At 42.3% G+C, this 24,410-nt stretch overlaps 1 protein-coding gene across 1 annotated transcript in view; it reads right to left on the minus strand.

The window, feature by feature from the left end:
* Positions 1–24,410, minus strand: part of HDAC2 (histone deacetylase 2) — a 169,529-nt gene that overhangs the window by 96,392 nt on the left and 48,727 nt on the right. Inside the window, exons 5-8 of the mRNA XM_069234546.1 lie at positions 19,284–19,422; positions 15,903–16,044; positions 13,263–13,355; positions 13,076–13,184 (exon numbers count right to left, since the gene is read on the minus strand). Coding sequence (XP_069090647.1) covers positions 13,076–13,184; positions 13,263–13,355; positions 15,903–16,044; positions 19,284–19,422 — 483 coding nt within the window. The remainder of the gene's footprint in view (positions 1–13,075; positions 13,185–13,262; positions 13,356–15,902; positions 16,045–19,283; positions 19,423–24,410) is intronic.

Consider the following 24,410-nt stretch of genomic DNA (forward strand, 5'->3'; position numbering starts at 1 on the left):
TGTTCCCTATTGTAATTGCGGCATGTTGTTTTGGAAGGTCCAACAGGAAAAGCACATCAAGGCACCCAAATTGAACATCCAAATGCATGCTTGCATACACACACAAAAACTCCACACATTCAGACACATACAGGCACATGGATAGACCGCGTCATATCCACACAAGGACACATTTGCAGGCAGACACATTACACACACACACACACACACACACACGCAATTAATGTCTAAGAATGAAAGCATCCCGCTATTAGAAGCACTAGATAGGGCAGTAACTCGAACAGCACTTTTAAAAATGCTGCCACTTGTAGGCAAGAACCCTAAGAAAGGGTCAAAAGTGTGATTATTTGAGTAACAGACACACCTGTTAAAAAGTATCAATTTTTCAAGCATAGCAAAGATAGCGAAGCGGTGAAACACATCCTGCCATCACTCCTGTGAACCCAAATGTTTACGCCTGCTTCCAATTCTTAGCAAGAGCAGAAACAGTCAAACCCCCCCACCCCCCCTGAGAGTGTAGTTTGCTCCACCCCGCACGACCCCACCAAGGGAAAGCAATGCAGAGAGTGCAGTTTGCTCCGTCCCCACAGCCCCACCGAGGGAAAACAAAGCAGCGATCCAGGACTCTTCATCCGGTCGAAGACGCATATTTAAGCAGCAGCAGGCTGAGGAACCGAGGCCTGTGAGGAGAGCCGTGGGGCTTGCTGAGGTGAGACCAGCCGTACAGAGAGAGGAGAGACTTCTGGCGGCACGGCCACCCCGGAGACAAGCTGCAGAGTGCTTCAGCAGCTCAGGTGGTTGTGCCTGCAGGGAGGCCGATGGACTGAGTGCACCTCGGCCACACAGATGAGGCAAGCGGGTGAGTACCCATGATGGCGTCAAGCCGCTAGCCCCGAACAGACACAGAAGGATGAAAGTCTACAGACTTTGCCACCTGTAGGATTTTTGGGGGGGTACTCTGAAGATCTGCAAATGGTGTGGGGGTGATGAATGGCCCAGTGAATGTAGTGGAGGCCTACTTCTCACAGACTGCTACAGATTGTGTGAATGCCCGAAGTGGAGGTCAGAGAGGCCTGCCCATAAAGTCGGTTGGCATGTGTGGGGATATGCTGCTGAGTGAGCCGCCTGACGGGCCGGCTCTTACCTGCCCCCCACCTTCCCTCTGCCCCCCAATCAACCTCCCTATAAGGACCACAAGCCCAGAGGCGCGAGCAGTGGAACAACTGCACCATTAGGGCCCCTCCGTTCACTGGAACAGCCAGCAATGATGCAAGACAGTGTTCCACATGTCCCCAAACTGAAAACCACACACAGAGGCAGCCTGCTGCATACTTGGACATACCACAGAACAGGCCTGTACCTGCAGAAGACAACAAGGCACTGACCAAAGCAGAGCTAATAGACAGTCACTGAATCTTTAAAACGGAACTAAGGTATAAGTTCATCAGGACTTTGATGTTGACTGACCTCCCCACTGACCTTACCACGAAAATAGCAGAGCTTCCCATGGACCAAAATGCTGTGGGCCAGTGATGCAGAAAGTCACTTGTAGACCATGTTGACATGAGGGACAGATATGGCAGACATATGTGCAGCACTGGAGAACTAACACTGGGAGTCGACAAGCTAGAGGACTTGGAGAATCGATTGAGAAGAGAACCTATGGCTCCAGGGCCCCAGTGAAGAAATCTCAGACGCTCACCTAGAAACATTAGTGACTGGCAAGTTGTCATCGCTGCTATGTGATGGCCAACTTGAGATCAATCTTAACAGTGTTTATTGTAAGGGTTCTAAAACTCATTCTCAGCAACAGAGACCCAGAGATGTGTTGATTAAATTCAATTTCTTCTCAGAAAAAGAGGAAATCCTTCGACATGCCAGAAAAGCAGGAAAGGTAAGCTTTCAAAACTACTCTTGTGTGATCTATCAAGATATCACTTCACTTCAGTGTCGTGCTGAGTTCTGACCGATCATGTGAACGCTCTGGAAAGATGGTAAGCATTACCAATGGCCCTACCAGTTTGGCCTCTCATTTGAGATCGGCAACCAGCAACACATCTTTATAGAGGTACAGAGAGCGGTGGTTTTGCTGGGTCTCCCCCTGGATAATATGCCGGAGACTGCAAAGGCAGTAGCTGCAGCACTGCGGGCTCTCTGGATACTGGGGAACCCCTGGCAACGCCCGCAGCCGCAGGATATGGACTGAGGGCCTTGCTTGGAAGACAGACAAAAAAACAACAACAGGAGTTATGGTATGATGCTATTCTGTGTCTTGGGCTACCTGAGTGGTCAATTTCAAGAATGAGTTTGTTGACCATCAAGAACAGCTCCAACATCCTTGTGGCCCAGAAACCCACCTTGTGGACCTGGACGAGGCTGTTTGTCAGAAAGACAGCAAGCTAAATGAGAACCTAGAGCTGCTTAAAAAAGCCAATCTGTGACAACCATACACCGACCTAGGGGATCTAGAATGTCTCAGACAATCCAACCACAAGGTAGCTGGGGGGCTGTAGAGGATCTCCTCCACCCTTTGACTGGCAATGGCAGTTGTGACCTAGTGGATACCTTTACTGTGTAACCATGGAAGCCAACTGTGTGAGTTGACAATGGGGGTGAGGAGGAGGCCTGTGTGCTTTCTCTAGTAGGCTGACCAGGTATGGACAGGCACCAGGAATGGAGGCCTGCATTGGAGAGGGGAACCACCCACCCTTGATAGAGGGTGTTTGGGACACCCCGTCCCCCCCATCTAACTCTGGAGGACGCAGTTTACCTCCATCTAGTTCTCACAGACTACTGGTTTGTTGTTCCTGTAAATTATCTTTGTAGGTTGTTGCTGAAGGGGGCGGGGAGGAAATTAAGTTTCCATAGTACAATTACAGACATTAAGGTGGCAGCCACCGATGTGCTCTGGCCCCATTCTCTGATCAGACAAGGATTTGAATAATATCACTTAATAAGCGGGCTGAATTCCCTGAATTCCTCTTCGAAACGGGATGCCATACAAACTCTTAGAACCTATGACTCAGTTATAATCTACGAACAGGACACCCACTAACTAATGGGGACAAAGGGAGATTTAAATATACTACAAATCCCATAGCATATCACTCACCAGTCTTCACTAAGCAGAAAGGACTATGATCTTTCCATTATTCTAAAACTGGCACAGACAGCCGATTTGTGATTCTGGAAGGGATCCTACAGCATAAGACTCCTTTCTCTTTGATTTCCTGGAAGGGCTAGCAGAGCTAGCCATAGGAGGGATTGTCCTTACAGTGACTTTAACACAGTTTGGGACCCTTGCCGAGGCAGAGATGGAAATGAGGGGACACCTAGAGGTGCCGTCTTCAAACACCTCAAGAAAGTCTCTGGGACGCCTGGAGGGAGAAACACGAGGAGGCACCTGGCTTTATGTTTTACTCCCTCGCCCACCGAACACTTTCATTTTGATGATATATTCCTGTGCAATTCTCTCATTGGGCAACTTCGACAAATGACGACAGAGCCAACTGCGTTCTCGGACTACGGCACGTCCTAAATGAACTGGACATGGGACAGGACATAAAAAGCAACCCCATGCTTGGCAGCTCCTCCCCACCTTACTGAGAGACCCTACTAATGGCCAAGCTATTAGCAACTGCTTTGACAAGTATTTTGAATTTAATGAGGGTGTGGAAGTCAACACACCTGGGGTTTGGAAGGCAGTCATTAGAAGCCACGTCTTAGCGGTAGCAGTAGCTGAATGCACCAGGCTCTGCAAACTCAACTCCTCATGCATGAGGTCCACCAATTAGAAAGCAATATCCAGAGGTTGGAGAAATTACGACAGCCGTCGTGTCATGCCACCTGCGCACTTATTACGACTCAAGGCCAACTCCATATGTATCAAACAAATAAGGCTTCCTTCTCACATCTTAAAAAATGTGTTTATGTCTCTGGGGAGAATGTGAAAAAAATCCTTGGTGACTGGGAATAGTCTTGTAGAGGAAGCTGAGAAAGTTGACTAACTCCACCACTTCTATGAGTGGCTCTGCAGCGGCAGCTCCTCCTTCCTCGGCACAGGGAGAGTACTTCAGGATCGGGGCGACTGTAGACACTTGTCGAGCCCAGCAGGAATCACCCCATCACACTGGAGGATGCCTAGCTAGCCATTAAGTCACTCAAGCAGAACACCAAGGCCCGATGGCCTCATATCACAATTTTATAAAATATTTGCGACACAGCTAAACCCAAAACTCATGACGCTTTAACCATTGTGCAGGGGCCAGAGCGGTCACTCAGACCATGGGAGAGGTAGTTGTGACAATCATACCAAAACCCGGCAAAAACTATCATAATGTACCTCCTACCACCTGAAAGTTTTCCTTAACCTAGACCCAAAGCTTTTTATGAAAATCCTGTACACACCTGAAAAAATGGAATTCCCCACCTAGTGGATCTGTACCAGAGTGGGTTCATTCCAGGGCGGAAACATGATATTAGATTGGCTATTCACCTACTTGAGAAAGGCTCTCTAAAAAACATCTCTGCGAGCTTCCTGTTTCAGGATGGCGAGATGGCCTCTGACAAAGTTGATTGGACTTTTCTTTATCTAGCCCTCCGGAGACTGGGGTTGGGTCCTCAAGTTTGTACATATATTTGCCAGCTACACAAACCCATAAGGCTAAAGTAGCACTAAATGAATACCTCGCCCAACCGTTCCCCCTCTCCAGAGGCACAAGGCAGGGCTGCCCACTCTTGCCACTGTTATTTACTCTATTTATTGAATTGCTGGCTTGGCTAATACAGCATAATTCGGAAATAACAGGGATAAAGTTGGGTCCTCAAGAATTTAAAATGGCGCTTTATTTTAATGAATTTTTTTTTTTTTTTTTTTTACACACTGGGCTCTCCCAGGAACCTCCTTACCTGTAGTGGTGCAGCTACTTGGGGCATTTGAACAAGCTTTGGGCTAGAAGATCAACTTTGACAAGTCAGAAATACTCAATCTTACACTAAACAGAGAAGAGCAGGAGTTGGGGAGACATTTCCAGTTCCGATGGGCCAAGTTCTTGATGAGGGACCTAGGGGGTATGGCTGACACGAGCGTTTGAAGATCTAATTCCATGCTAACTCCCCTCTCACCCCGACTGCTCCCCCAACCTAATGGCGTCAATTGCAGTAGATCTTGACTGATGGAATAAATTGATACTTTCTTGGCTGGGCAGCATCAATGCGGTTAAAATGAATATTCTCCCCTGCTTGTTGTACCTTCTTTAGGCCCTCCCAATATGGCAGGACCCCACATACTTGAGGGTATCCAACGCCGCCTGATGTCTTTTATATGGAGGGACAGTGCCCCTTGGCTCTCGCACAAATTGATGACACAACCTCAAGAGTTGGGCAGTCTTGGGACCCAGAGTATCCCATGCTACTATACTGCAGCCCAACTTTGGATAGTGGCAGAATGGTCCATGCTGGAGTCAGAAAGAAATGGCTCTGTATGGACCATGCAATAGTACGGGTGCTTCTTTGGGACTTCATGTGGTTCAACGTAACGCCTATATCAACACACCAGTGTCCACAACACCTTAAGGCAAGAGAATAACAATTATAATAATAAAATTTCTATAGCGTGCTAGTTACTTCAAAGAAGTGCCCCAGCACTGCATGGTCAGAAACTTTCAAGGACTGTTTACAGACGGCTAGACAGAACTAAAAGGCTATCTAAAAGCCATCTTTTGTCTCAGACTGCAAGACAGAGAGGAAGAGAGCTCTATAACTTGGGTGCCAAAAGACTGAAGGAACTGCCCCCATTGCGGAACTTAACTCTGAGTATTCGAGCCAACAGTGCCCCAGAGGACCTAAGGAACCTTGCAGAAGAATAAGACCTAATGAGCAGGTGCAAATAGCTGGCCCCTGTCTTCCTGAAGGCTCAGTAGCAGAAGCAAAGAGCCTTAAAGGAAAGATGTTTCTTGATCGGGAGCCAGTGCAATTTACTCAGAGCTAAGCTCATAGAGGTCCGTTTGGAAAGATTTAACAGAAGAAGGGCTGCAGAATTCTGCACGTGCTGCAGTCTTATCAGCTGGCACAGACACTCCCAAATAAAGGATTTTACAATAATCCAACTAAGATAAACAAGTGCCTGAATCACAGTTTTTGGGACAGACTCAGGAAAAAGGTGAATGGTATTCTTCAGGGATTTCAAAATCCCAAAGCATTTGTCTGCCAAGGCCGTGACATGACTGTCAAAGGTAAGATTTTCCTCAAACCAACTGCCTAGGTTTTTAACCCTAGGCTTTGGTGAAGGAAGTGGGCCTAAGGCAGATGGCCACCAAATGGGAGACCAGGTTGATGGCTTCTTGCCAAAAATAAGGACCTTGGTCTTGCCCACGTTTAATTTTAAGCAGTTGTGGTCCATCCATTGGGCCACCGCTGACAAACAATCTCTCAGAGAATCCGCCGCGATGGGGGAGTGCTGTGTCAAGGTGACAATCAGCTGCTTATCATCGGCGTACAATATGATGCCAAACCTGTGACGCTTGATGATATCAGCCGGGGGGAAGGGAGCGTGAATAAAGATTGAAAAGAGTAGAGCTCAGCGAGCAGCCCTCTGTGCACCCCCTGTTGTAATGACAGAACCAGAGAGCGAAAAGGTTTCAGTATGACCTCACAGGAGCGGCCCTGCAAAAAAGACGCCAGCAACTGCAGAGCCTTGTATCCAACACCATAGATTCACAATCGCTCAAGAAGGAGGCTGTGGGATACGGTGTGGAAAGCTGCGCTCAGGTCAGATAGCAGCAGTGCTGCAGTTCACCCTGATCCAGAATCTGACCTCTAGACTCTGCGGCAGAAGAGCCGACTTACTGATATAATGGGAACAAAAGCACAATTGAGTTCTATGGAATAGGTTTGTACCTTCAATAAACATAAAGAGCTGGCCATTCACATTTTTCTGCCACTTTCAAGAGACAAGGAAGCAACAAGATTGGCCTAGAATTCTCAGCTTAAGTAGGGTCAACAGAAACCTTTTTCAACACGAGTACTACAGTAGCATGTTTCCACTTTGCTGGGACTTGAGCTGTAACAAAAGAGTTAATGATAAGCTCTCTAAACACCGGAAGAAGATCATCCATTCGATGCTCCAAAATAGCAGGAGCAACCGGATCAGATGGAGAACCAGATTTAACATGTAGAAAAAGAGACTGTAACTCGTCAAGATCCAGAGGTTTAAACTAATAGTCTGTCATCATCTGTAGACGGCTTGAACCATGCCTCACAACATGGAGCAGTTCTGATGGCCTTCGGAAAGGAGGAATAAATGGATGCAACTTCATCCAAAAAGAAATTGGCAAGTGTATTACATCGGTCTTTCGAAGGGGGAATAAGTGAAGAAACCCTGTCCAACAAGGTTAAAGACTTTACAATAGAAAAAATGTATTAGGAAGCATTTTGAGCCAGATCAATTTTATTGGCATAAAACTCCAGAGGCACCTGCCTGACACCTATGATAAATATTTACAGCGGAGTGAAATATGTCCTTGCTGGCTTCTGTAAAATCTTTACACCAGATGCGCTCACAGTGCTTACAATGTTTTTTTTATTTTTATTTACATATTATTTTTTGGGGAGTGTGTCTAGCTCCTCATTGAACCAGTCCTCAGTGGGCTTAGTTCTACGTTCTGTCCTGTCAGCTACTGGAGAAATCAAGTCCAGAGCCCCAGATATCCAGTCTTCAACCTGAGAGTTGGCTAAGGTAACACAATTTCCCAGTTTGGGCCGATTCATGGTCAAAGTACTGGTAATATTAACCTTGATAACCTTAGCCAATTTCCTAGATATACCTCTTAATGCAGGGACAGAGCAATACAGCGATTTACTAATAGGGACCGGAAAGGGAATCGCCAAATGATCTGACCATGGAAGCAGCACAGGAAGATCGACAACTAGCCTACTACCGTTGGAGAAAATAGGATCCAATATAGGCTCACCCCTTTTTGTTGGCAGAGAGACTAGTAGAGATAGCTAAAGGACTTCCAATCAGCAGCTAGCACTGCCAACATTGGGACAAGACGCATCCTCAGAATGAAGGTTGAAGTCACCTATAATACCAAAGTTAGAATAACGTAAGACCATAGGTGGCAAAGCAACAGCCAAGGATGCGATGAAACTAGAGGCTGACCCTGGTGGGTGATAGAACAAGATCCAAGAGAGAGAGAGAGATTACTGGATCATGCCAAAGTGGAGAGGGTCATCTCACTGCCAGCTATAGTTAGTGCAGTAAAAGTGCATGGAAAGGACAGTTTACAAATAATGAGAATACCTCCACCCCATTGACCTATCCTATCTAACCTGACTATCACATAACCAGGTGGAATAGCTAACAAAACATCTCACTCTGAGCTTTCTGTAAGCCAAGTTTCAGTCAAGAAAACTGCACATGGTACCTGGTCAGAGATACAAATCAAACAACTTGTGCTTGTGTTTCACCAAGGAGTGACAATTACGAGAGAAGAAACCAGCCATAGGAGGAGCCAAGGGGACCCGCTCACCTTACTTTTGAAGGTAGATACACTCGGAGGCACAAACCCACAATACATACATTTAAAAACTGAACATGTCAAGTCCAGTGCCTTATAGCAGGCCTGAGATTCTGACACAGCCAAATTCCTAAGCTCCACAGAGGAATATAGCCTCAAGTCCAGAGCTTAACAACCAGGGATCCTGGCCCGTGGCGCATCTGTTGTGCCAAGCTCATTTACGGGCTCAAAGCTACAACAGGCTCTGCCCATCTCACCGCAAACTGGACAAAACCCAGCTAACCAGCATATGTCTCAGCGCGTCTGTTTCTCTAATGTGGCAGGAACAGAATCTTTAAAAATACAAAGGAAAAAAAACACTCTAAGTAACTAAATATGCACATTTCTAAGGTCTAAGGCAAAATTTGAAGGCGAGATTAACACAACACCAATTTCCCCAAATCCAACCAATATATCGAATCCTGAGGCCAAGTGACCTAACCTTCCCCCTACACAACAATACATCATAACATCGCTTTTACCCTGGCATTGGAGGGACGTGCCTTCCACAGCTGTTGTTGGGGGGTGGGGGGTGGGGGGCGGGGTGGGGGGGGGGGGGGGGGGGGGTAACAATGATCTCTGAAATGTACAAAAACGGTACATCCAAGACATTTTCACAAAGCAAAACTATGTTCCAACTTTCTGAAAGACTTCACTTCGCCCAGCTCCACCAATTGGAGGACACACCGAGCTATCTGCTCTGGAACTACCAAAGCCAAAACCTCTTTTGAGCTGGTGTTCCCAAAGCTTATAGGCATGAGAGGGTCGATTTTTGCAGTCTACAAACTCTTTATTAGACAAGACATGCCCCCCGAACAGTGGGCTAAATTGATTAGGGCTATCTACTCCTCTTCCATGTCCATCTTGAGGAGGGGGGTCTATTATAAGGTGCAGTATGGATGGCTCTATACCTCACATAGACCACACCACATGTACCACAATGCTTCCCTGCAATACTGGCAGTGGTGTGCAGCACTCGGCGAAGCACTCCATATTTGGTGGGCTTGCACCCATGACGTATACATTTAGAAACCACCCTCCAAAATGTCTAAGTGAAGTACTAACATTTCCCATGCCCCATACACCTGAAGTGATGCTCCTGGGACTAAAGCCCACTAAGATGAAAGCAATGACAAGATGTAAGTGGTGTATGTGCCTCTGGTGCCTAGAAGCTGCAAAACTGGTGATAGCCTACAACTGGAAGAAGGTGGAAAGCCTAGCACCAGCTTCATGGTATCAGACTGTGGACAATATTAGCCATGGAATGCCTGACCAGCAATAGGAATGGCACCCATCTTATGTTTGATCTCAAATGGAAACCGCTCTATGAGAGACTTCGTTGGTGACCCGCTAACACTGCTCCCCCAATCCACTGGGGAGGCCAGGGCCTATTTTGTTAATAACAGGTTAGGGGCTCATGCCCTTGCACACTGTACACCCGCTCTTGGGGACGGAGGCTAGATGACAGTATCCTGGAAATATACAGACCTAACAGTTACCGGATGCTCAGAAGTGGACTTTGCAAGGGAGGGCCATATCCTCTGCAAGGTGGGGTGAGCAAAGGGAAGGGAGGGAAATCTATGGAAGGATATGTTTACTTTACCTGTTTATTGCAAAGGCTATATAGTGAGAACTTTAACGTGATCTCTGTGCACACAATATGCAAAATTCCTAGGCTTGTACCCACCACGGGACTCAAGGTGGGATAGCAAGTGTACTCCTCTTTGTTGTAAAACCCTAATAAAATGATTTACACAAAAAAGTACCCTTTCTGAGTTAAGCAATGATGACTGCCAGAATGGTTTTATTACAGCTTTATTTTGCTTCTGCAAGTGGGGATATAGCTTCAAGTGTTTGTGTCATTTAAATTATTCACAATTTGTTTAGGTTTAGTTTACTTATAAAACGAATGGGCACACCTTGTAGGATTTGTGGATCTATTTGCTCAGATGCCGCTACAGAAAAACCCAGGATTTTTTGTTCAATCAAGCAATTTATTTTTGCGGTAAACAAATAAAGATGCTGAATGCTTGAGAAATGGAATCCTGATTACAGCACTTCGGTGAGTGTTTCAAGTAAAGAAGACTAGACAGTACTACTTAGAGTGCTGCCTTCATTGTTCCAGAAAAGCAGTAAAATAAAATAAAGAAATACTTTCTTGCTCCAGAGATTTATTACAATCTACTGAAGGAAATATTGTGACTATAATGTTTTTGACATCTAAAAATGAGAAAAGGCAATGCAATGAACATTTTGAAATGTTATTCTTGGAATTAAGTAAGAAACTATTGCCTTAAGGCGACAATGTGAGGTCAAAAGCAGGTTTAATACGTTTGCAAATGTCAGTTACTGATTTATTCAAAACATTTCCATCCACCCCATTTGCTGTATGGAAAGAAATGCTGCATTATTTAGGTACTTATTTACAATGCGTGTGCTCTTTTATGTAGACCAGTTTTTAGGCTGAATATTTACTGCCCTCAATATTACTATAATTACACTTTTGTTCAATATGTATATTATTAAAGCATTCACACAATGTATTGCTTACAAATTATAATGCGATGAAGCACAAACACTATTATAAAGCACACTTTTTGCTTATAGATACACGTTTTTATCACATTATATGGTGTAAATTGTTTACACTCGTATACAATTCACAGCACGAAATATAAAAAATGAAATAATTTACAAGAAAGATAAAAAATTGTTATTAATACTGCCAAAATGTGCTAGAATAATACTGGAAAAGGTCCCCTTTGTTGAACAGACTGAATTAAAAAGTTAAGATGCACCCTCAAATTAAAGTGTTTATGAAAGATGTCAGAAGAAGAACATCAAAAAGGCATACACAGCAAAATACTGTGCAGCAGATACTTTTGACAAAAGGTTAGTATTTTTGTTTTACAACTAGGATGGCCTATGTGCACGCATTGTTTATTTGGGAACAAAAACATGCTAATAAGACAACAAAATAACAGAAATAAATGGGCAAGAGAAATTAGTTAATAGCACTGTGCCATTATGATAGGCCAAGACATCAAAAAAGCACAAACGCCATGAACAAATAAGTTATATGTGAGGAATTAAAGCATTGTGTCAGCTAAGTGAATTCTTCAAAGAACATATCCTGGTTCTCAATTTCATGCTTCACGTCATGTCATATATGCAGTCTAACTGATGGATGGACTACTTAACACTCTACTACCAAAATCTAATGGGAATACAAATGGAACAATGGAACTATCCATCAAACGTTGTAGGCTTGATGTACTCTACTCCCCACCCAAACAATGACAAACTTTGAAGAAAAGCACATGAAAGCCAAGGGGTCTGACTCAAAGTTCACTCCCGACGTACTTATTACTGTAATTGTTTCTTAAAGATCTGATGGCATAAGATTGTTTAAATAACTAAAGTTGTCAGTAAACAGCCCTATTAAAGAGGGGAAGGCATAGTAGTTTGTGGAAAGGTACCAGGCAACAGATGGTGATACTGTAAGAATTCTCCTCAACTGTACACAAAACAGGTGTCTGAAAAAAAAAAAAAAAAAAAAATATATATATATATATATATATATATATATATATATAGATTTGGAAGATGATCTAATAGTCCTTTTAAAGGACATGGGAGGAAAATTCCCCAGAAATGTTGAAGAGGAAACGCTGCTGTTGGTGGAATTAATCTGAGTGTCTTCTGATCTAGGCAGTTTGTATGTGCTGCAGTAAGGAGAGAAAAAGGAGATCATCCATTGTTTATATTATAATTTATACAAAAACGGTTCCCATTTATAAATCTAGCAATTCCGCTACTCATACTAAGTGAGCAGCTCAATCCCTGAGCAAAAATAATTGCAAGGGAACGGAAATCCAAGTAATGCAATAATACAGTAATTACGGCACTCCAAGCAATTTTCCTTGGCAAATTTCAGAAGGTCAAGTCTGCCAAAATGTAGTGATGCATTGAATTCTGGAACTTGGTGAAGAAAACATTGATTCTAGATGTAATTACTAATTTCCAAAAGGGAAATTTATAATATGAGATACTGATTGGACCAGGTGCAGGAAATACCTAACCCTTGAAAGCCAAACTCCTATGCAGGTCCTTAGTCCTTAAATTCGTTTTCAAATTACCACAATGAATGTCCAATTTGTATCAATGAAAATTAACATATTGTCAAAAGGGCTCCAGATTCACTTCATTAAGTAATGTGCCTATTCACTGAATAGCGGGATTTCCGATAGTGACATTAAGAACGATTATTGAAAGTTTTTTTTTCCCCCAGACACACTGCACTGTGCAGCAAAATGAGAAACACAGCAAAAAAACATATATGTTGCAGATACAATCTTCTACTTTATAGATCTAATCCTGTATATACTGGGACTAAAAAACCTGCACTGCTGTATGTAAGATACTATTTAATAAAAATGATCTAACAAAAATGCATGGAATTATCAATGTCATTTTCTATACTGCTGAAATATGGCACATTATTTCTGTGACTTTACCTTTAACAGTAAGATTAAAACATCCTAGACGGTCCCCAGACAGTGAGTCTGCTCCACACTGCAAAACCACAGCACTGGGCTGGTACATCTCCATCACTTTGGAAATAATCTTGAATGAAAAATGATCATGTGTTAATAGTTATAAAAAGCGAGCACGAAAAAATATTGGTGGTGATGCGTTACTCACTGGTTTGAAAATCTGCCCATAAGATTCATCATCAATGCCATCCCTCATGGGAAAATTCACTGCATAATATTTGCCCTTTCCAGCGCCAATGTCCTGTAAGGACAACATTGAAAAAGAAGCATTCATTAAAAAAGAAAATGACAATTCACATTAAAAAAAAAAAAAAAAAAAAAAAAAAAAAAAAACTCACCTCTGTCAAATATACAACAAAGAAACTCACTTCCACTGTGAAATACACAACACACATACAATTTTTACAAGAGAGAGTTTAGGCAACATAGTGCAAATATTTGAGCACGATTTGCTACGAAGACATCTACTAGGTAAGTCAGAATGATATCAGAAACTGCTTTCAATTTATATTGCTATGTTCCATGCGAAGTTGGACAAGATCATTACTGTCCCTAAAGATAATCAATAATCTCTTGCTACAAATTAGACAGTGCAGCAAGGATCTGGCCAGGCAATCTGGGGCACATTACTTACTTTTAGACCAGACGTATAAAAACCTATAGCCCTTCGCTTACGCTGGCACAGCTGATCTAAAAACAGAGTACAGCCCTGTGATAGCCCCAGTAATATACAAGCATAATTTCACTTTTCCATCGTATATCTAGAATGATAGATAATGTTCTTCTTACAGAGCACAACCTCATTTGTTATTAAACGGGACTGTAAGTATGACAATCAATTATTAAAATATCCAATATGGATGGCACTTCTGCCCCTGATCACCAAAATAAATGTTTTCCAGGAAGATACAAATGAGTAAACGACAATGCGATCTCAGCTGGTGAAATAAAAAACAGCTGCAGCCGAGCAGGATCCAAAATTAAGCAAATGACATTCTGTTCATGGACGTGCAGTGTACTTTTGATTTTCACAGCAGAAATTGCCAAAAGTGATTTTCTAATGACGAGACATGCCCTCCGTGCCCTATACTATATTATAACTATGCACAGGCTCAGTTTGCATTCTACTGACATCCCTCAATCCCCGTTATGTATTATATATGGTGGTGGTAGTGGACACAGCATACCACACACCCCTATAGATCTCCCTCAACCAGACAACGTCTAGAAACCCCAAGGTCATTGAACCAGTGGCTTGCACGATAAACCCTTGGAAATTCTTAGCCAAATACACTTGAGTGCCACAATTATATTCTCTTTGCATGTTACTGTGCAACAATCCAGCATTTCCTCTCATTATGGAACCTCAGGCAGTCCAGCAGACTTAGTGTTGCCCCTAGTCCTAGGCCAAGGTTCTGCAAAGTCTGTCTTGGAGAGCCGGGCCCATGCCAGATTTTTAGCATATCCACATTTAGAAAAATTTAGATTTCTGGAAAAAAAAAAAAAAAATTATAAATGTGGATATGCTAAAAATCTGGCATGGACCAGGCTCTCCAGGACCGACTTTGCAGAACCCTGGGCAACTAGTATTCAAAACGACCAGAATGTCCCTTAACAAGGAAACAGAATGGGAGAACGCAAATTAGACAGCTATCACACGAAACATGGCAGTTCTGTTGTGCACAGATGAGGTTTCTAAAAAATGGTTGGCATCACGATATACATTTTACATTTCTTCACAGAATGTATTACACCCTGGCTAGTTTAAAACAAATGTAACGTAGAACTGAAGCCATTATGCTTGCTTCAATGCTTCATACACCTGACGTTGACTTGTCCTCCGTTAAGAGACTTTTAGGCACAGGTAGTCTTTGATCTACACTTATGATTGCGAAAATTAAAGATCCAGACCCCATCACAGCGCTTTTGGGCTAGGTCTATACTGTCCCCAAGGCAGGCTGCCGACAGACGGTTATGGCCTTGTAATTAGCAAAGAGGCACATTGCCATCCATGGGGGCAGATGTCCACCACCAAAAATTCAATTGGCTTAGAAACTTAACATATAGTAGTGAGCCGAGTGAAATGAATGCCCAACGTGCCCTAAAGATTTTTGGCATCCTATTTGTAGATTACTGAATGAAAAGGGCCAAGATGTGCTCATAAACCTGCCTGATTACAGGTAACTGACCACAGCAGTGCTGTATGCTTTGATAACCACATAGCAGATGCATACTAATAGGAACCACTGAAATAAGATGGTGCTCTGCACCAGATGGTGGGCGGCTGTGGAGGCCTCCATTAAAATAAGTGACCAACAAGTTCCGATTTGCATTTACAGTGTTACTACACAATCACAAACTGTGTATGTGGGCAACTCTGTTGTAATATCTACCCCTGACAATGAGCATCATATGTAATGCAGTTTTGGTCTGTGACAGATAAAAAATAAAGAGTAAAAAAACATGAAGGTGCAATTTTTTATTAAGCTGTTCACTGCAACAATCGACAAAATAAAAACAATATTTTCAGTTACATTTCACAGGAAACATAGCTGAAATGCTGGCTCAGTTTATCTGATTAACCTTTTAGAAAGCAAAGGGGAAACTGTAAAAGGTTTCCATCTGCAAACTTTCTCACAATGTCTGTGCAAACTTTCTTCAATAAGAAGTAGAAGCATTTACAATTTCTTAATAGGTGAATATGCACAAGAAGCATTTGTTTACACACCACAGTACAAACAGGAGAAAACAAACTAATTCCAGGATACTTTAAGATAAGCAATCTCACCCGCAAGTCGCCCGTTCCTGGAAAGTATTCACCGTACTTGTGGAATGATACAGTCATAACGCGATCTGTTGTATAAAAAGCTTCTTCGACACCATCCCCATGATGAATATCAATGTCTATGTACAGTACTCGCTGGTGATACCTGAAATTGCAAAGTGGTATGCAAGCCGGTAATTTTGAAAAAAATTGGTTTATTTAACAAACGGCTTTAAGATGCAAAATTGGTGAAGCATATTTGGAGCTTGAATCACAAAGTTCAGTAGGATATCTCCTTCTCTGGGGTTCTTCGGAGGCCGGAGAATGTATCTGACATTTGCTCAAAATGAATCTGAGGCATGTTCTTGTAATTCTATGATAGTCCTTAATTTTCAGTAGCACTCAGGTTTGCAAATAATAACCAGCCAGATTTCCAACAGGTAGAAAATTCGACAGTAAGTAAATGATGGAGAAATGTGCAATAGAACAAATCATTTATTTTTCTCCACAGGAGTGGCACCTATCTATAAACTCCTTATGAAAACCCACACATATGTTTGTGGGTATCCACTCCTTGTAAAGACATTAAACCCCTAAAAGGCACAAATTCCTCTTATTTGCATAAACAAATCAAGAATTATGTTCGCACTAGAAGGTTTTCCGTATCTGTAAGAGCAAATTAAAATATAAAAATGCCATCATTCTTGATTGTATAAATAAGACTGCAGACATCATAAAAAAAGATTAACTCAAATCCTTAGCTTTGAAGAAGCTTATTAAGTTTAAAAAAGATTCTGTGCCCTCTAATGTTTGAATGCGTCACTTAGCCATGTTAACAGGGCGGATGACATCACTTTGGCAGAATTTGAAATTCTGGTTGTGTGCAGCCAAACAGAAATATCCTCCTGTAGGAAAAGTAAACATCTCGGTCAGAATTTGGAACTCAACCAAATGGGAATTCACTGGAACAGAAAGTATTACCTCTATAGACTCAAACACGTTTTCGAAAGAAAACAAACAAGTGCTCTAATGTCAGTTTTGTACACCCGGATTTTCTTTCAATTGGCAAACTATCAAGGACACATTATGTGTCATTCTGAATTTGAAGAAATACACGTTCTGCTGAGTTGATTTAAATGGCCAGCTGTTACCAACTGAAATGAAAACACAACTGCGTGACAGTCTAAGAATTAGTACAGTAATTTTAATCTGCACAGTTCATAAGAATTAACCAATTTTTAAAAAAATCAGGCACCTCCGTCCTTTGGTCGTTAGCATGGAGAACACTTTTGACCTCACTGTGGATCTCCATGTATCTAACAGTCAATCAAATATCAGTTCATCAGAGCTAACATGGAACACAATCCAAGCAACTGTGAAAGGAGGTCTACTTTAAACCACTTAATGATATAAGAAAGTGATGCACTTAATGTTCTTTTTCAAGGAAAAAAGGGAAAATGCTTACTACTACAAGTAGTGATTTCTACACACCAATATACTGCACTTCCTGAAAAAGTAAAAATGTTGCTTCGATATTGCTCTACGTCTGGAACTTCTAGTTTATAGGTTCCACTGATACCCAACCAGGTGGAATGTTGCTACACTGAGGATGCTACTGAAATAGAGGAAACTAGTTTTTATTTTTAATTTTGTTTGCGGAATCAAGGGGACTCCTCTTCTTACAAAAGTAACAAATAAGCAGCACTAGCACATAAAGAGACAATCAAAGCCAAGGCTAGGAATTTGTATTGCACATGAATACAAGGTCTTTAACAGGAATGGAGGAAGACACTTGTTTGTAAGTCTGTGGTCTTGCCCATCTACATTTCCTACACCTTTTGACAAATGACTAAAGTTAAAAAAAATGTCTGGGAAGTTGTGAAGCATGGGTTAATGTTCAGCTTCACGTCAGCAGGGCAAGAAACGGCACTGTGCATCTCCCTTAGCAAAATGGTATTTAAACATTTCATCTTATCTGACTACGGAGCTTTTGGTTCTTGGGCTTGCTATAGTTACAACATTTTTGGAAGCCCCTACAGGAGAAGTAATCCAGTCATGTGCAAACATCTACATGACCAACCGTTAGATCTTCCCCATTAGGAACATGTTTTTGGAATCTGCAATACCTTCCTCATCTCTTGCGAAATGTGCATCAATAACAGCTGAAGAAACCCCCGCCATTCTCTCCAATGCAGAACACTACTCATAACTATGATGCTTTGGAAACAACAATGAAGAATTCACAGAACTGACAAAGAAGAAGATATTTAGGGGCTGACTAACGAAGCCTTTGCAGGGTGTTTATACTGATGCATTCGTGCAACCAAAATAACAATAAATATATATCGAACTGCATGAAAACTAAGTAATACCTTGTATTGCAGCTATCTATTCTACAACTCAGTAGATAAACTGGCCTAAAGCCAAGGATCCTATTGATAGAATTAAGGGCCTTCCCAGGGAGCAAAGTTGAACTGAGCTCGAAAATTCTGAGCAAAACCACTGATAAAAAGAAAAAAAAGACTAGCATGATTTAGGGTCCAAGATCGAAAGGAACTGGTATAAAGTCCAGTTGAAGGGTAATTTCATAACCTCACTAGAGAGGGCACACAAATAGTCGTGTGTTTTATAAGCCGAATGTCAGACAGATGCATTCACACAGATCGGAATAGCACTCAACAACACATACCTGGAAAGAGGGAAATGTGTCTTCTATAGTGAAATGACTTCTGAATTATGAGGCAGGTAACAACTTTCTTTAAAACAGAACAGTTTTCACACATCCATTATTTTTGATAATGTTCTTTACAGCTGACGAAGGGCCTGGTTAAAAGATCAGAGGCTGGTGAATGCAAGATTTGTATTTATTTTCCTAGGTATAATTGTGCATCAATTACGTTTTAGTAACAGATTCTCAAACGTACTTTATTAGAGTGTCTACGGGGCTGCCTGCACGGTACCTAATTGACACCCAAGTGGTGAACGAGTGATGTGGCCTAATTGTTGCCTGGTAGGGCCTTTTTCTACAGGCAAAGGGCTGAAATGTAGGAATAAAATTTGATTTAATTTGATTGCTTATGTAATGCTGTGGATCAGGTTTACAATAAAGAAAGCCTACAATAACCAAGTATGTCAGAGGGTAATTAGCTGATTGTTAAAAGAATGGTATTCCTAAATGTTGTATGGTAATTAAATCATTCATCGCTTGCTCTTCCAAGTAACGGTTCCTGGTGCTTAAGAAGAAAATGTATTTTCTGGCCATAACTACGTGTTATTTAATTCCCACAAACTGAATGTTTTAGAAAGCTACTCGCAAGCATGAGCTTGCAGATGATTTAGGATTACTCTACGCCAATCAAAGAAATACAATAAAGTATTTCAAAGTGACTTCTTATTTAAACTTACTTTAGTAATTCAAGAATAGCTAGGACGATATCATTTACATAACAGAAACCAGATGCCTCAGACTTTTTGGCATGATGGAGTCCTCCTGCCCAATTAACAGCCATGTCCGTCTGCTGTCGGTTTAATTTCACTGCTCCAGCTAAAAGAAAGTGGGAACAACATTTTAAAAAAGTTAAAAAAAGTAAAAAATGAAATAAAATAAAAGTAAAAAAATAATATATCTATATCATACTCCCCCCCCCCCCACCACCAAAAATCAGCTGTGAAACACTACCAGTGATGTCTCTGGTAAAATAGGGTCGATAGAGAGTAGCCGAAATGTAAGAGATCTGTTTCCACCAATAGAATTCTAAGTGAAACATGCAACATTACTGTAATATTCAACTGATTAACGACAAAAATGATGTTTAAATATTAATGGTAATCATTTTCACGTATCATATCAGCAAAAACTGCTCCATGTAAGTTTTTAAGACACTAGAATCACTTGCCTAATTGTGCTGGTGCAGGACGTTAGTCCATATCAAGACGGTTCATCTGTCTTCCGTTTTCCGTGATAAAGTCAATAAGAGTCATAATTTCCATCCGAGGGTCAGCAGTTTTTCTTTGACAATGGAGGTACCTCAGAGAGGTGATCTAGAGTGGCCGCTTTGAGCTTTTTCAACCACTCATCACCATGAGTAAAGACTTCTGGCTATCCACTGGATGCATGAGTGGGGACGCTTGTTAAATCCAACAATTTCGTAAATAACCAGTTTCATTTTTCACTTGATCAGTCTTGGGTTATTTAAGACAGTAATAGGTCAACCTTTGCTAAAACCTGCTGTTAATGCTGGAAAGTGCTGCAGTTATTGACCCATCTTCCGGCACCATTACAAAACAAAACGTCTGGAAATAAAATACATAACAAGCTAAAAAGAACGGGCAACGGGTGAACAAAAAGCCAGATTCAGCCCGGATGTGCACTGAATCTATTGTGACGCTTGTCGGAGATAATCTCCGAGTGGCAGTAGATGGGGGGGTATCAGTATAGTAATGTAGTAGTTGGTCGGTCTTCTATCCACTTATAGGATATCCCATGACATTATACACTAAAGATCATAATATTCCAATTCAAGATGCAGCGCTTCAGTGGATTCATTCTTTCCTGTATGGCAACCTTTAGATAATACCATAAACCAGTCTGCGGGGAAAAACTATTTAGCTGAAAGGGGGCTGAGTGAAGCCCTACATCTTTATCTGACCCCTTTTATTCAACATATATTTGTATCTGATGCACAGCTATAACAATTTTTTAACATGCTTGCAGATTCTTTTTTCAATATACAGGAAAACTCAACTGATTCAAACGCAACTGACAAGGAGCCCAGAAGCCGAGAGGGGGACGTTTCCTCCCGGCAAATAGAGCCCATTGATACTTGAAGGTAACTGGCAGTCAATGGCACTGACATATACGATCAAGTAGGGCATTGGGACAGAGAGACCCCTCCGCCACCTATATATGCAAACTTTTACAACTACTGAACAAAATAAAAGGCCTCCTGCTGACTGGAGACACAAGTGTCCCCACCCACTATACTTAGCAATGCTATGATGGGACTACTCTGGGATCGCCAGGGCCCCACACAAAAATAGCCACCATCCCCTTTTTGTACTAGCTTTATTGCTGCATAGTGCATACTCAACTTTCTGCTATACAGACAAACCTACAGTTGTCTTGTACACCTGCACACCCTGAGACCACGAGCTGCTGAGTGAGGTGCCACAAGCCCTGTAGCATGAAACTATACATTATGGGGAGACCACAAAGATAGAGGGTCTTGAGCAGGACGATCACACAGATCCACACTATCACTGGTGAACAGCCCTCAAGAAGCACTGAGAATGGGGAATCTATACTTCATAAACGCACCAGTAAATTTGAGGCCATTTTTCAAGCTATTTTGGATGTTAAAACTACACTTGACCCTAAATTTGACACTACAGCTCTACTTTGCTTTGCTTCAAGCAAGTCAAAGGAAACTGACAGGGTGAAAATCAGTGAGTCCCAACTTGCAGCAATGCGCCCTACAGTGAAAAGCATGCAGTCGTCAACCTGTGGAAATTGAAAGCCATTGAGGCAGAAGGCAGATCATAGAGGATAAACATATGGATTACTGGGCTGCCGGAATGGGTAGAGGGCCAGAGTATGACTTTGCACCTTGAGATATGGCTCGTTGACACAGTAATGGCTTTCAAGCAATCCACATTTTTCTCAGTGGAGAGCGCACACAGAGTTCCTGGCACCTGGAGCCCCTCCAAGAGCAGAGGTGGCACGTTTAATTACAGGGATCAAGACCACATCCTACAAACTTCTAGGAGTAAAGGCCCCTGGATTGAAGAAAATTACACAGTGAACATATTTCCAGATTATACCTCAGAGGTGCACAGGCAAAGAACTTAGGCCCTGATCTAGATCTTGGCAGACGGGTTACTCCATCACAACTGTGACTAATATACTGTCTGCCAAAAAATAAATCCCATTATAGCCTATGGGATTTAGATTTTAGTGGACGGGATATACGTCACCGTTGTGACTGAGTAACCCATCCACCAATATCTGAATCAGGCCCCAAGTTCCTTGTAATTAAACATATCTTACAACAAATGAATCTCCGATAATCCTTTTTGACCCGGCAAAACTGCGGACCATCCACGGTGCCAAATTTTATTTCTTTGCAGCTCCTGCCGATCCACAAAAATGGCTAGAATCAATAGGAGAGACGGACATACCAGAACAGGGAGAGAGAGAGAGAGATTGCACCTGGTAATACCAGTGGGATCAACAGAGGAATAACCAGAAACTGCAGAGTTGTCCCTCATACGAAAACGCTACTAGAGAAAGAACCATTGGGGTGGAAGAGATAGAGCAATGTTCTAGCCGTGACAATCAGCAGGCAAAAAGTAATACAGGTTCATGTTGAATGCTGAGGAACTGACAAAGATAAACCTGAACTATGGGAGGGCCCACACACCAAACCTATGACAGCGAAAAGGGTGCAATAACATTCTTTACTTATATCAGATTTCTGCTCCAATGTGGCTTTGGGAGAAACACTACCTAGACAATGGGGGCATTGGCACACTGCTACCTAACTGCATAGAGAGAGAGAGAGAGAGAGAGAGAGACGCACGAGCATGCTGATACTCACAACAAAGAATCTCATGGAAGCTTGTACTTGCATGTGCCTGTTAGTATAGTTTCCCCATCACAAACCAAAACAGACAATATGTATAGCAAACTTTCATGGTGCCAGTTTGTTGGAAAGGTAGCTTCTGAAAACTTGACTTGGGATGGGGAGCAGGGTGTACAACTGTTACTAGTCTAAGTATACCTGCTTCTATACTGAAGTGCGCTAACTGCATATGCAGGTGGGACAACTGACACTGATGGTACACTGACGGTACCCCCTATCATTACTCGACTGCTGAACATGTGAGAGAGCCTTTTCCCAAATACAATACTCTTACCTGGAACATTTGTGGTATGGCCTCATTCACATAATACAAAAACATGCAGATCACTAATGCTGACATGTGCATTTTGGATGCTAGCAGGAAGCACATTTCTCAGAATTGTCTAAACTACATAAGAAATGGTGAGGCATAGTTGTTGACACTTATTAGGTCTCTGCTTTCTAACCCTGACTCACCGCATAAATGGAGTGGCAACTTTAAGAGCATCCCTAATGTAGACCTCAAAAGAGACGCCACCCTTGGCAGGTACAAGGTCACTGCTCACAACATGTCACTTAGTTTAATGAACAAGGGATTCACTACTAAATGACGTCCGGCATGAATTGCACCCTGTTGAGATGGAACTATTGTTTCACTATGGTATGCATACACTGCACACTTGCATAGATTTAATCTACTGTAGTGTAGAGGCCGCAATGAGGGTATGTGACTCTGAATATTTACACCGGACCCAGCCAGATCACAACCGCATTAAATTACCGATTTCCTGGGGGCATGCCTCCCCTTGCATAACCATGTGGAGACTTTCACCAGCTTTGTTGCAGAACCTGATAATTAAAGAAGAGATCGCAGAACATATAGAACACTACTTCACAAAAAACACTGGGACAAAATCGAATGGTCAACTTGTCTGGGATGCATTTAGGGTAGTGATGAGAGGACACTGAGTAAAGAGTCTTTTGAAGTGGGTTCACCCACACTTTTTGCACCATTTCTGACAAATCAGCACTGATGTAATGACTCTGAAATGCCCTGAGACCTGCTAATCAGGACTCCGTTCATGTGCTCTGACCCTTAAAAAGGTGCAGATTGTATTGGCTTATCCCCTGTTAGCATAACTTGACTTACTTGTAGGTTCCAAATTAGTATATGGTACCTAGGGTTTGTAAATTTAAGTCTCTCTCATAGACTGCAGCTCTAGTAGTGCCACAACAAGGGTGACAAGGCAAAAGCATGACTCCCAGGCTGCCACTGCAGGCTGGTAGTTTTAAACTTCTAACTCATCTTTTCCATTTCAAACAATGGCAATGCCCAGGTCTTCCTTTTTATCATTTGTAAGTCACCCCTAAAACAGACCTACTAAGCCCTAAAGGCAAGGTGCATTATATTAGAGACTTGGACCTGTAGTTTCATGTTTTTAAGCTCCTAACAGTTAAACCATCGCTGTTGTTCCTATGTTAAAAGGTGGGTAGCCCCATTTGCGTGTGCAGAGTAACAGGCTGACATCTCAGCCTTGCTAACATCTGACTGGGACTATAAAAGTTGGAACTTCAAGGCATCAAAAGAATAAGTGCATTAAATCTGATTTAATGGTTCAATTGAATTTAATGTCACTGGTGGGCAAAGTGCAACTTTAGCAAGTTGCCACTTAGTTGCCCAAGGTTTCCAGTGTCCCTTTACTGTTGCACACAATGGTCTATCCTCAAGACATCCTTCTGGGCTCCTGGGAAGAATTGTAAATGACTCGCATGAAAGCCCACAAAGAATATGCTGAGGGAGGAGATGTTATTTTCCCTGCGTCAGGAAAGGCTACACAGAGTGAGAGCCCAAAAGGAAAGCTTCAAAGGGGAAGCCGCTTTTGACGGGCAAATGGCAATCACACAGTAGAGG

The sequence above is a fragment of the Pleurodeles waltl genome, chromosome 5 (genome assembly GCF_031143425.1).
Source record: "Pleurodeles waltl isolate 20211129_DDA chromosome 5, aPleWal1.hap1.20221129, whole genome shotgun sequence".
In the NCBI taxonomy this organism is placed as follows: domain Eukaryota; kingdom Metazoa; phylum Chordata; class Amphibia; order Caudata; family Salamandridae; genus Pleurodeles; species Pleurodeles waltl.